Here is a 13,933-nt window from a genome sequence, read left to right on the forward strand (position 1 = left end):
TATTGCAGTACTCAGACTTCCAAGCTGCTCAAGGTGACCCCAGAGGACTTCAGTTGCTCTTTGCAGTTAATAACAGGTGAACTCATAACTTTAGAGTTCGGAGAGATGTAGGAAATGTATGTAATTACTAAAGTATTTTTATTGAAAGGCCTCTTTTGAACAGCAAACAAATACATACTCAAATGTTTTGCTTCATTGAATAGATTACATTATAAACCCGTTTCGTTTGGACTTCCTTGCTGCTGTTGTCCCAGAATGGATACAGTCATAAATATTTTAGCTGGTTGGCATTTGTGGTCATTACTTTAAAAAATTGACAGCAACTGGTTTTGTTCATTGTGAGGATGTAAGAAATGAAATAACTATGGGAACTAAATGCCAGATTCCCTTGTGGAGTTCATTGGATCTTCCAGTGAACACTTAACTGTGACATCTGATAGAAACTGTCATACTTTCACCTTGAAAAGATTAAAAATTGATAGCATTTTCTAAAATAACTGAGTTTTGTAATGTTCTGATTGCATTTCTGAAAGCTAAGTAAAAAGAAATAAATGACTGACTGAAGGAATGTAAACAAAACAACAGTGTATCTGCTTGTCTGGTGCCTAAAATCCGCATTCACTTTAGAGATTTCTTGGGTAATCAAGTGTTCCTGTATTAACAATGAGGAATGCTGAGGGTATATTCTCTGGATGCAGAAAAGATAAAATAGAAGCCTCTAATTTTTTCCTTCTGAGAAAATGAGACTGTAGCACTGCATCACATGGCACGGGAATGTATAGAAAAAAATAGTCTTTGCCCTGCTTTTAAAGGGAATATACCTCCTAAGGAATCTGTCCTAAGCATGAGTTTACTAGCTGTTTAGTGCTTAGTTCAGCAGCTGAATGAATATGGCTGCAAAAAGCACTTTAGCTAACTTTTTCTTTTTTTTATTTTTTTTTTTCCATTCCAATGAATGTGCTTTACATCTACAGGCAGAAGATGCTGACAGGTTTAGCACTTCAGTCCTAGAGGATGAGCTGTGGCCTCCCAGGCCAGCAAGCACTTCAGATTGAATAGAGCAGGTGTTATAAATCAGGCATCCTGACAGTTTCACGTTTAGAGGCTTCTGGATCTTGATGGATTCCTTCTTGACAGCTGAGCCCTGACTTTTCAGGTACTGATGGGTGTTTTCTCCTCACATGAGTATTCAGAGGTGAAATTTAGGGACTGCCCATTTTTAAACCTTCCCTCCAGAAGGTCTCTGATCACAGACAGCAACTTTTTTTCCACTTGAGTTGGCTGCTGCTGAAGTGTAACTTACTGAGCTCATTAGACTTGGTATTCTTTAGAAGCATAACCTGTGTAGAAATATCAGAAATATACTTTTTTTTTAAATTTATTTCATGTTAAATGAATTAGCAGAGAGAGATTTATTTACATGTGTTAAATCAAAAAGTCCTTTGGAACTGATTGAAACAATTTGGAAAGATAGAAAATACAATCATAGTGAAAACTTTTCTCCTGCTTCTCATCTATGACAGCATGGACTTTATTGGGATTTTAGCATCAAAAACTTAAGTGGTTTTGACCTGATGTAGGCAGAGTGATCAACCAAAAAGAAAATGTTTGCACAATGATCCTGAAATGTTGAATTTGCACTGTGCATTCACATAATAAAGGTTTAGAAGATGCCATCGTTAGCATGTTTTATGTCCCCTCTAAAAGAACTTCAAAACATTTTAAATGGAAATGGGTTGCATACATTTAAAATGTATGGAGATGCTTAACATTCATCGGTGTCCTGTGGTGAACTTAGTGTGTGCAACAGTGTTTAAAGGTGAATCCAAATTCAAATTTTGCTGTATACTAGGAGCAGTATTTTGAAAGAAGCTATTCGGTATGTGATCTCTTTGTTAAAATTATGCAGCAGAAAGGTAGGGGAGGGTAAGCCACTTAAAAGCTTCAGATAAGCGTGCTAACTTTTATAAATCATTAACTTAGTCACTACAAGATAACACATCATCTACAGTGCCCCTCTGCATTATTAATATTAATATCAATATTTTATCCTGAAGTAACACTCTACACTTCTAGGAATCACAGCACACTTGGAAAACTTAATATAGTATTTACCACTGAAGCTATCATGGAAACCTAAACACTTTAGGATTAAGTGTTATACCACCTAGAAAAGATGGGGGGTGGGGGGAGAAACATGTTTGATTGAAACTGTGGAACTACTTGGTGTTCCAGCACAGCCTGGATTTTCCACAGAGAATGTCTGAAATTTGGCTAAAAGATAAAGGCATATATCCTTTCCCCCCTGGAAGGCTATTTACTCTGGAAATCATAAGTAATTAATGCAGTCAAATTCATTGGCACCTTGTTTTTCAAAGGAGCATTATATCATTACAAATACATTACTTAATTGATGTATTAGTGATAATTGTAATTGTCAATGAATAACTGTATTCCCAGTTCTATAGTTGATGGATTTGTGTATGTTGAGGCTGTTTAAATGTTTTGAATGTGTTCTTTTTCATTCTGTGGAGCGGGGTGTGAATGTAGCTGCTACACATCCAGCTAGCCATTGTCAGACTAATTGACTTGTGATTTTTTTTTGTTTTATGTCTGACTTCACAAGTCATTTCAGTGTCTTTAAATGATGAGCTGAAAACCTACTTTTAGGAGGTACCTTAATAAAAGATACCACTGTGTACCTCAGTTCTTTCTAGAAAGCTGCCTTTAAGCAAAGCAGAATAGCATAAAGTTGGCAGAATGGGGAGGCTGTAGGATTGTCCTTGTGCAATATGTGGTCTTCAGTACTTCTAGATTTGCTGTATATGATTATGTGTGCTCCTAGTATTTCAAATAACTGTTTTGTTTCCAAAAGACTTGAGAGCACTGAAAGGAGGTGGTAAAGCCTTAGTAGTCAGTGAAGAGCTGGTTTAATTGCCAAAATGTATGGTTAGATTTGGTACACAAACCAACTTATCCTTTGGGTACTTTGAGAAATTATCTGGAGATGAAGGTGGGCTTTGGCAGTACTGAAATACCTGCACAAATAAGTGTGGGGTTAGTGGACAGTGCGCTTGCAGGGCCTTGGAAGAAAGGGCCTTGAGTACACTGCTTTCTTGCACTGTGTTCGTGGTAAATAAGAGAGCTTACTGCCTTTTCCTGGCAATGTATGCAACCTTGGAAACAAGGGAGCCAGCTAGTGGGTTTTTTGCTGCCTTAACAAAAGTCAACCCCAGCTTGACCCCTTGGCTACTTGTTGCAGTGACTGTGACCTCTAACTATAACTATAGTTGCAGGGAGGAGTTAGTCTCAAGGTGAGAAGCTTGGGGTGTCGTGAAACAAATGGCTTCTGCAGAGCTACCCAGCATTGCAAGCTGTAGTCTCAGTGGCACAGCCATGGCATCTGAAGTGATGAATAATCCTAATTATGCTGATTTTCCTTAAATAAAGTTGTATGGGAGCAGTGGTGTAAAGATGGAATAGGTTGCCCAGGGAGGTTGGAAATGCTCCATCCCTGGCAGTGTTCAAGACCAGGTTGGACGAGGCCTTGGGTGATATGGTTTAGTGTGAGGTGTCCCTGCCCATGGCAGGGGGGTTGGAACTTGATGATCTTAAGGTCCTTTCCAACCCTAACGATTCTATGATTCTATGATGGTTTCTTTATGGGGCTTTCCAGATATGCATATATACGCTTCACTATTCCTAAGTAAAGAAAAAGAATTTCACAAGATCTGCAAGAGAAAAGGGTCTCAAGAACAAATGCATAGTATGTTCTGAATGCCTGATAAATCAATTCCCAACCTTGAATTCAAAAAGATGGTGGAAGTCAAAATGACCTCAGAGGAACCCAAGCTCCACTTAAGTCTCATAAGTTTCAGGTGTTTGATTATGTTTTGTTTTGATTTGTTTGGGTTTTTTTAAAGGCAGTCAGTGCAGTCTAAATAGTACTGTAACTAGTCATCCTTTACCACCCAGTCCAAATTACCAGTATGTCCTTTTACATGGGGAAGAAAGATGCAGCCTTGCACACAAAAAGTGAAGCGCGGATTCATGATACAGATTCGGAATGAGATAACATACTTTAATGTTGCTTTTCAAATTTTATACAGTAGACTTTCTCTTTGCTGGTTATTCTCTTTATCTCTTTCTGTTATTTGTTTTTCTGGGTTTGGGGTGATTTGGGTAGGGAGAGGATAATGGGTATAGGGGATCACATTGAAAAGAGGCTTACCTACAGGTCCCAACCGGTATGTCTTGCTTGGCATTTGATTCACATTTTCTTTACATGCACAGTTGGTATTTCAGAGACGTGTGGTAATCGCTGGCATAATGCACAAAAGATGAAGCACAGTATTGAAAGAGCACACTGTGTATGCTGATCATGGTTTTAATAAAGCTGCTTCCTATCACCTGTCATCAAACTGACCCAGTGAGGGCTTGTTAAAGAATTTTAGAGGGAAGATGAGGAGGAAGTGGCAAGAACTAAACTTCATTGCACTCGCTCTCTTTCCTACCTGTTTGAAGTGTACTTTACCTTCAAACAGTGACAGTATCAGTTAAGACACTTGATGAATTTGAGCCTTATTTTCATAAAGGAGTTTGTTTTAATATATGCTCTGTACATTGTCCTTTCCATCAAATCTAATATCTGACAAGAGTGAGCGTGCCTGTCTTATGCTGATACTTTTTTTCCCAGTCTTCTCTCTTTCTCTCTGTCTTCTCCCTTTTTGGTTCATTGTGTCCACTGATGGGTGGATTACTCATAGAATGTTCTGGACTATAATTTAGGTTTATCTGAAAATAGGAACTGCAGTTCTCCAGTAATAATAACCTCCTCTATCTAAAGTCTCTATTTCATTTCACTGCCTTCACTTTCTCATGTCTTGTCATTTTTTTCATTTACTGCTGCTGTTAATCTGACATCCTTTGCTCAAAAAAAAAAAAAAAAAAAAAAAAATGTGTTTTATTTACAGGGCACAGCATTTGGAAGTGCTCCTGTACCTTCTCGCAGGCAATTATGTGAGTCTCTTAAATTCCGCTCTGTGTTGTAAAGATGACTATGTGTTCATGTGCTGTAGCATGGCATGCCGATATAGAGTTTATGCCCTGAGGTCAATATTCAACCGCTGGTGTTGTATATTGCCTGAAACGTGTTCGTAGCTAACAGCTTCTATTGACCCCTTCTTTATTTCTTTGTTGTGTTTTGTTCAATGCATCATAAACTGGGACTGCGCTGTGCACTATAGAGTTGCAAGAAGGGAAGAAAATACTGTAATGACTCAAAGTCTGGAGGGGAATAAGTATAATATCCTCAGATCACATGTTCAACATATTAACAAACGAGTGGCATTGTTAAAACTAAAGAATTTTTCTGTCCCATTCTTCAAATTAATTTCTCCATTGTGTAAACAAAAAAGAATCTGGATCTCAAACAATTAAAAAATTGAAAATCAAACAATGTGGTGTAAAGCAGATTATACCAAAACCATCTGTATTTCTTACAAGACTTTCTATCTAACTGATTGTAAGAACAAGTCCATCCTCTGAGTTGGAGAGGAAAGGGAACGTTCGTTCAATTTTTTTTCCTTAAATCCATTGGAAATATTGACAATAGATATTTCTCTTAAATTAAAATAAAATTCCCCGTTTCCACCCAGAACCCCAAGAAATCATGAGTAAAGGCTTACATTCTAATTCAAGATGATCTCTCTGCTACTATAACAGTGTGCGCGTGTAAGTATATCCATTGATTACATAGATTCTCAGAATACCATCAGACTTTTGAGATGAGGACTTACGTTTCGTGAGTCTGATTTTCTCTCTCCTCCTACCTTGAGTTAAATGTCCATCCTAAAGATATTGGTGTCTTCCATATGCATATAATAAGCTATAGCCATACACTGCATTATTATAATTACTATGCACTGCATCACACTGCTGAATGTCAAATAGATTCATCATAATGTAACATTACAGGCTTATTCAGTGCAGTTTTGAACGATGCTTCATTGTTGGCAGTCTTGAAACATGTTGCTTGTGTAAATTCACCAGTGCTGCTCTTGTGTATTCATAGGAAAACATATAGCATTTGTCTATGAGTGTGGGTCTTGCAAAAGCAACAAAAAATATGATCTGTATATGACTCGCCTTTCTTTTGTGCAGTTATCTAAAATGTTGCTATTCTACTGGGTATATCTAAGGGGAGAAAAAATACCACTGTTCATGAAACGTGACTGTGCTCCTATTACGGTTATTTATGGTATGGTGGAAAGAATTAATATTGCCATTGAGCCCTTCAGAAAAATAATGCTGAAGTTATTTTTATTCAATGTGCATGATGGCAGTCTGCTAAGATGAAAATTCAAATTGCTGCCTGCTTACTTTCGTTTATATTAATCTCGCTGCTGATTAATACATGATTCCACGTGATTAACATCAGTGAAGACTTTGGAAGCACACAGACATGATAACATGCTTTAAAATGCTTTGTTATAAATAATCAGAAGTGTGCATGGTGCCAATGTTGACAGCTTCCTTCCTAGTCTGGAGCCCTTATTTGAGATGAGTGATAAAGTGTCAAATAATGAAGTGTCTGGGATTTGAACATAAGGGAGGGTGTGAGAAGGGCAAAGTAAGTTTTATGTGGCAAAGACAGGATAAAATTTGTGTACCTAAATGAAGATGTGGAACTGTGAAATAAATAGAAGACTGAATAATGGTTGGGTTAAATATGTGGATGAATAGGTTAGAAGGAGTGGTCAGAATCTCCATGATCAACTGATGAAATAATGGTAAAACTAACATCACTGAAATGGCAAGATGAGAGAAGTAGGTTTAAAACTGCATATACAGAATGTGTCAGTGGCTTACCTGTGAAGCAAATAGAAGCCAAAGAAACACATAAATAAGGAAATCCATAGCATCGGGGTGGGTGAAATTATTTCAGCCAGCTCTATTCTGCTTTTATGTGTACTAGGAGGTAAGGACTGTATGGAACTATGAATATGTTGTGGTAAAGTTCTTCTAATAGAAAGCTAAAATTGGAGCTTGAGCATCCTACACTTGTCTCCTATTCATCAGTGGTAACTTTTCTGGACCCTACAAAGCCTTGAGCGTTATTATTGTTTATGTACAAAAATGGCAAATGAGGGTGTCTGAGAATCCAGAGCAGGAATGCTACTGAAAGAATGCTGTATACTATCACGTAGAAACTGAGAGGTAGGCTGTGTTTTTTTCTAATTGATGTTACCCGTGACCCTGCAGTAACTCTGCTACAGTAGAATAGCCAAGATTAATTTGATCTGAGTTCACACAAGGGACTTGTGGCTTCTTCACCTCCAGTGTGAACAGGGTAGGTTCAATGGTGGTGGTATAAGTCACTTGGAAGTCACACACCTCCCGACATCCAAAGATGTTAGACATTGAGTGGCGTCTGTGCCTGTGCTGTGTTATGACATTTCCTCTTGTAGCGCAGGGTTCAGAGAAGCTGCTGGTGAAATGTGACAAAGTAATGAGTGGTTGAGACTGAGATGCTGTTTATATAACATTTTGAAATAACAAGCTTTTACTGATGGAGCATTTTAACAATCTGGTTATAAACTATGAGGCACTTATTACAAGCATAACTAATAAATTCCAATATGGAGTTAAGACTCCTTTCCACAAGATGAAAACTTGGCCTTTGAAATAGTGTAATTTGCAACTTTATTTTTGTTTTACAATGAAGACACTAACAGAAGTGGAAATAAAGGAATGTATAATCCAAACAAAACATAATTGTGAGATCATCTGTAATTAGCAACACAGATGCCAAGGCAGAGGATGAACTTGATGGGGACTCCAAAGAGAACAGAAATGTTGCCAGAAGTCCATAATGACAGGTATGTGACCCAGCCTTTGTCATTAGAGTACTACTGCCCTAAGAACAAAATACGGATTTACAAAATACAGTTATGACTAAATAAAATGTTGTATCAAAATAAAGTACAGCTACAGAGTTTTGGGCAGAATTGCAACATAATTGCCCTGGGGAGAGAAGAGCTGTCATATTTTCTCCTGTCACTTGTCCATTACATGGAGGAGAATCACCAATACACCAGTGAAACTGGTATACTGTACAATTTAAGCTGCTGGAATATTTTATTTGCATAATACATGAATAAACTCTACAATTGTGAAAATATACATGTTCATTGCAAGCTTTCCTTTAAACTGCACTTTTGTCCTGCAACAACCACATAATTAGAGTCAGGATTTTAAGTTTATATCCTCTGTTAAAACATTGGCCTAGCACCAGATGACAAAGCTTTAACAATTTTATGTCTATGGTACTTTTTACCAGTACTGTATTCCAAACGTTTTCCTTGTTTAAGCTGAAATGCTCTCAAAACATAAGTAATTTCTGATTGAAGGTGACAGTGGACAGTACTTTTCAAGAAAATGTGTTATCATTTACATATAATTCGGGGAATTAAAATTGCTTACCGGATTTGATTACTTAGAAGAAGCAATCAATTAGATGAAATATTATAGAAAGAGGCTTGCTATAATAGATGTTCCTGAAACACAGTAGAATCTCAACAAAAATCAATATAGTTATGTGGTACCTGACTGTCAACTTTACAGGCAGAACAAATTAGATCAGATACTTGAAATAGCTATATTTATATCCAAGGAATTTCATACCAAGTAATGATAAGAAAAGTGCCAAAATCTAAAGCAGTTAAACTAACCTTTAGGCAGGGATTGCATGCAATGGAGAATTTAATAACATGTTAAAACAAAGTTGAAGTAAGTTAAATCCTTAGTTTGTTCATAAATGGCACTTCAATGTTACGATCTCACAAGCAAAGTTTAATTATTTGGGACAAATATAAATACTTCAGAGTTTTAAATTTAGCTGTAGTGTTTGCTTGGGTTTTTGTTAGGTTTGGTTTTCTTAAGGCATAAATTACAGGAGAAAATATGTACGGTAGAAATGACAAGAGCCAAATTCCTAGCTTAGATAGTTGAAGTGATAAAACAGTCTTAAAAAAGTACTTGCCCACTGTAAAGGTATTTCCAAGTAGTGGATGGCTTCTTTGGTCAATCAGAGGGAGAAAAGGAAAGTAGATACAATACTGTGAAGTTAGCTGTTTTCTTGAATCATGGTGCATTGTGGAGGAAGAAACGTTTTTGTGGAAGGTATTTTCTAATATAGAGGAAAACCCATGGTTGTGTTGGTGTCATGGTTTAAGCCCAGCCAGCAACCCAGAACCACGCAGCTGCTCGCCCACTTCCCCCCCTTTCCTGAGGGATGAGGAGGAGTATCAAAAGAATGTAACTCCCACGGGCTGAGATAAGAGCAGCCCAGTAACTAAGGTATAACACAAATCACTACTGCTACCACCAATAATGATAATGATAACGGCAATAACAAGGGAAGAGAATACAACCGCTCACCACCCGCTGACCAATACCGAGCCCAACCCGAGCAGTGATCTAGCCCTTCTGGGTAACTGCCCCCAGTTTATATACTGGGCATGACGTGCTGTGGTATGGAATACCTCTTTGGCTAGTTTGGGTCAGGTGTCCTCTCTCTGTTTCCTCCCAGCTTCCCCTAGTCCCTGGCAGAGCATGAGACTCAGAATGTCCTTGGTCAGAGTAAACATTACTGAGCAACAGCTAAAAACATCAGTGTTATCAGCGTTGTTCCCAGGCTGAAAGTCAAAACCAGAGCACTGCACCAGCTACTGAGAAGGAGAAAAATTACTACTCCTGCTGAACCCAGGACAATTGGTAAATATGGAAGCTGCAGATGAAAATATTTAAAATATTTGCATAATTTTGAAGACATTTACAAATGAGTAGCCTGGCAGTCATTTTATTGTAGATTTGATCAAAATATATGGAGTCAAGAGATATAAACAGTAGTTTGGTTAAAATAATGCCTGAAAAAAATGCATACACATTTGTGAAGTCCAACCATGGTATTTTCAGAAAAGGATTTTCTATCAGAATTATTTTTTATATATGATAAAAACTGCAAGAATAGAAAATAATTGGTGTATTTTGAGTTTTATAAAGAAGCTTTAGCCTCAGAGAAGGGTGAAAAACTTTATCCCTACCCATAGGCCAGATATCGAGTTCTCCAGACTTGTATCTCCAGACATCTGAGTGAGAAAATGACAAAGTCTTGATCTCACACAGGGTCACCAATCTCAGTGATGGGTTTCAAAGTAAATAGTAAAACTGGTATCAGGTTTTTGATGGGTTTCTGATTGAAATTATGCAAATACCTATTTCATTTTTCAGAATAATGGTAAAAGTATTTGTATGGTAAAATTTACGATGACAACATTATTCAGGTTACTCAATCTAACTAGACTGGTGGCTTTAGGACAACTTGAGGAGTTTAACCAGGCATGTGCAGCAGGATGGCAGGTGATTGAATACAGCAGAGTAAATAATTGAGTGATGAAAAGATAAAGAATTAAACTTGGAAAATGAAAATATTTTGTGTGCCTGTCAGAACAGACAGGTGTAGTCAGCTCTAGAAAAAGTACTATCTTGTGTAGGAGAGTCACAACAATAGCTTTGCTTCATTCCTCAAGGGTGGCAAAAAAGCTCCACCTGAATGTAAGAAAGAATGTGTTTACTGTGAGGGTGGTTCAGCATTGGAATAGGTTACTTAGGGTGGTTGTGGAGTCTCCTTCCCTGGAGATATTCAAGATCTGTCTGTATGCAGTCCTGAGCAATGTGTTCTAGGTGACCCTGCTTCAGCAGGAAGTTGGACTAAATGACTTCTGTTGGTCCCTTCCAACCTGAACCATTCTGTAACTTGTCCTCTAGATGGTTTAACAATTTTGATACCCTTCTGTAGAGTAATATATATACATGCAGTAAAGCAGAAGCTGATCCAGAGAGTGAAGTGGTTGGTACTAATACAAAGGAGGAAAAGTTGAATTTGTCTGTCATTTCAGAATTTAAAATTTAGTTGTACAGCAATGAATCTGAATAACTCAATCTCCTAACTCAGTAGGACTCTGCGCAAGTAAGATGTTTTGTGAGTCCAGGAACCTTACTAACTGCAAGCTTATCTTGGATAGATTTTCTCTTCAAGATTTTGACTAAAGTTACAATTTTGGTGGAGGTAAATTATGATTTTTAAAGTTATTAGTTTTCTTTCTGGGGATGTTTAAATGTTCACAGGGTATGCAGAGAATGGCCTTGGTGAGGAAAAACGCAGAACTCTTAATTACTGTAAAATAAGTGTGTTCTTAATCCTAAATTTAGGTTTATGCCAGTGTGATGTCCATAGGTTCAATTACTGTCTGGCTGAAGCTTAGAAATGTATCTGACTCACTGTAAAAGATTTAAAATCAAGTTTTAATGAAGTAATTCACTCTATTACTAATTAAGCATTAGTAATAGAAATAAATTATGTAAATAGTAATAATCCTTAGTGTCTATTGTTTTACATTTTTGTCTCACAATTGTTCATTGTAATATTTCTAAAAATGGCCTCATCTGACAGTCACCGCCTAAATTTAATTTAAAAATGTATTAAAAAATTATCCATTTAACTGAGTAATCTTTTGATCAATTTTTTAAACTCAGTAATATGTTCTTAGTAATTTAGGTTTATTCTATTGTAATTACAAGTTATAGTCCTGTTAACTCCAGTGAATGTAAGATCATATTCTGGCTTTGTAAAATAAGAAAATATGTGTTCTGACAATAGTCTTATTAATATATTTTTATTTTTAAGTCTTTCATTTGTAGGGAAAGAATTCTAATTCTCTTAACAGCAGCTCCTGCTTTCAGTCCTGTTTCTATGGAAACAAACATTAGCGCAGTGAAAGTTTTAAAAAAGTGATTATTTTAAAACATTGGGGACTGGAGAATTCATTTAAGCAAATTTGGAACCCACTCAAAAAAGCATGGAGCTTATATATGGAATAGAAATAATAAAGTTTTTATGTTATAGCTTTGTATGTGGGTTTTGTCTTTGTTCCTTATTTCCATGATTTGAAAGGATTTCTTCTTAAAAAAATAAAAAAGAATTTTTATTGCATTTAGATTGTGCTAGTACAGAGCTCCCCAAGAGGGCTGTTACACTGAAGGATATGTTTCTGTACCTAAGAGCACTAAGGAATTCAGAAAAATTATTTTTTGTTTTCATCAGCTTGTGCTTGATGAGGGAGAACAGCATATATCAGACTGGTGTGTACAGTGCTACGTTAAAAATCTCGTTTGGCTTGCATACTACACCTGAATATGGAAGAGATAAAACAGATACATCTTTGCATCTTGGTTATCTTAGCTTTGAGCACAGAGAAACTACCATGGTCCTAATTTTATTAAAAATCAGATACTGTTTCTTGTTTAAATAAGTAGTCTGTCTGGGCAAGATTCACCAAATTCAGACATAATCAGTTTTTCCTGTCCTGCTTAGCATTCACAGACCTGCCTAAACTTAAATCCATTGAGACTACAGCAGCCATAAGTTTGAGGAATTGCTTGTTCTGTTTGTTGATTCAGCTTTCACTGCCATTAAAGTGTGTAAAAGTGTGATACATTCTTCTACACTTCTTTTGAAAGTTAAAAGTTTAAGGGGTTTGTTGGAATTAGGCTCTTGCTACATCAATTTTAAAGCACTGGACAATTTTAAAAAGAAAGCATTCTTCTCTGGGCTTCTTGGGGTACCTCAAGTAGCTGTAGTTGTATGGGTTTTGGAAGTTCTGTCTTCAAAATGTCTGTAAAATATAATTCATTATTATAAAAGTGTTTTAAAGTAATTTCTGTATTAATCCCTTGGTCGGTTTCAAGTTTTTCAAATGCGATTGACTTTTCAGAGTAACTTTTCAAGGAAAAACAATACATTGTTGTTTGGTTTTGGTTTTTAACCTAACAAAAAGATTAACACAGTAAATAATTCTTCAGTTAAAGTGATATTTAATTTTAAGAATAACAAAATATTTCTGGTTCATCTGATCTTTTTCATTTATGCATCAAACTGAAAAGTTCCTTACATACCTAACTCTGATTTTGAATAATGAAATTGAATCTCTGGTAGATCTCCATCAGGAGTAAACTCAGTGATTCATTTATTCTGAATAAATTACCTATCAAAGTAATCCTATTTCCTGTGAATTATCTAAAATCTGACAGTGATTTTTTTTTTTTTTTTTTTTTTTTTATAACTCTCTCGGAATTGTAACAAATTGTCAGTATAGGTATGTGATAGCTTCTGCTTTGTCAGTGGAGTAATCTCCCTGATTCAGTACTTCCTTTTTTGACCACTGTAATATTGCTGCTGTTCTTGGACTTTTCCGCACAAAAAGCCCTTCTTTTTCTCCAGGTGACCATCTACTGTGCTATAGTAATAGCAATGCATACTTTCAAATTGCCTATTGTTAAATTTTGCTGTGTTCAATTATTGCAAATATCCTGTTGATCGCATCGTTATAAGATCTTTATATAAGAGAGGCATCAGGAAAAGGAAGAAAAATGATTTGCAGAAAATTGACGCTTTAGCTCTTCAATGAGTACAGTAGGAAAGTAGAGCATCTCATAATTCAAGATAAAGCTTCCAGTGAAAGAAACTGCACTAGAGAAGTGATGCATTAGAATGAACATGAACAATGAACATCATCTGCTGAGAAAGTATAAAACCTTCAGCTAAAAGACCCTTTCTCAGGACCTTTGAGTTTCAGAGACTTCAAGGCTTCAGGTACAGGTCTTCTCGCTGGTGCTGCAAAGGCTTAAGTGAAGTAGTCTCAGGCAGAATTTGAACTAAAGAAAATGTTTACCCATGTTCTTCTGATTTAGAGTATGTGCAGCCATGAAAAAATGTTATTCCATGACATGAGGAATTGTAACATCATTTTATGATGAGGACTTAAAGCCTACACACTTGTATTTTAGTTACATTCATTGACATTCAGCACTT

At 36.5% G+C, this 13,933-nt stretch overlaps 1 protein-coding gene across 3 annotated transcripts in view; it reads left to right on the plus strand.

Moving 5' to 3' along the window:
• Positions 1–13,933, plus strand: part of CCSER1 (coiled-coil serine rich protein 1) — a 709,606-nt gene that overhangs the window by 560,944 nt on the left and 134,729 nt on the right. The window contains exon 11 of one of the 3 annotated variants that reach the window (XM_062637611.1): positions 4,974–5,019. The exons of the other annotated variants lie outside the window; for them this stretch is intronic. Within the exon in view, the coding sequence (XP_062493595.1) occupies positions 4,974–5,019 (46 nt within the window). The remainder of the gene's footprint in view (positions 1–4,973; positions 5,020–13,933) is intronic. 3 annotated transcript variants of the gene reach the window in all.

The sequence above is a fragment of the Pezoporus occidentalis genome, unplaced genomic scaffold (genome assembly GCF_034315485.1).
Source record: "Pezoporus occidentalis ecotype Australia unplaced genomic scaffold, CSIRO_AGI_Poc_V1 ctg53, whole genome shotgun sequence".
Classification (NCBI taxonomy): domain Eukaryota; kingdom Metazoa; phylum Chordata; class Aves; order Psittaciformes; family Psittacidae; genus Pezoporus; species Pezoporus occidentalis.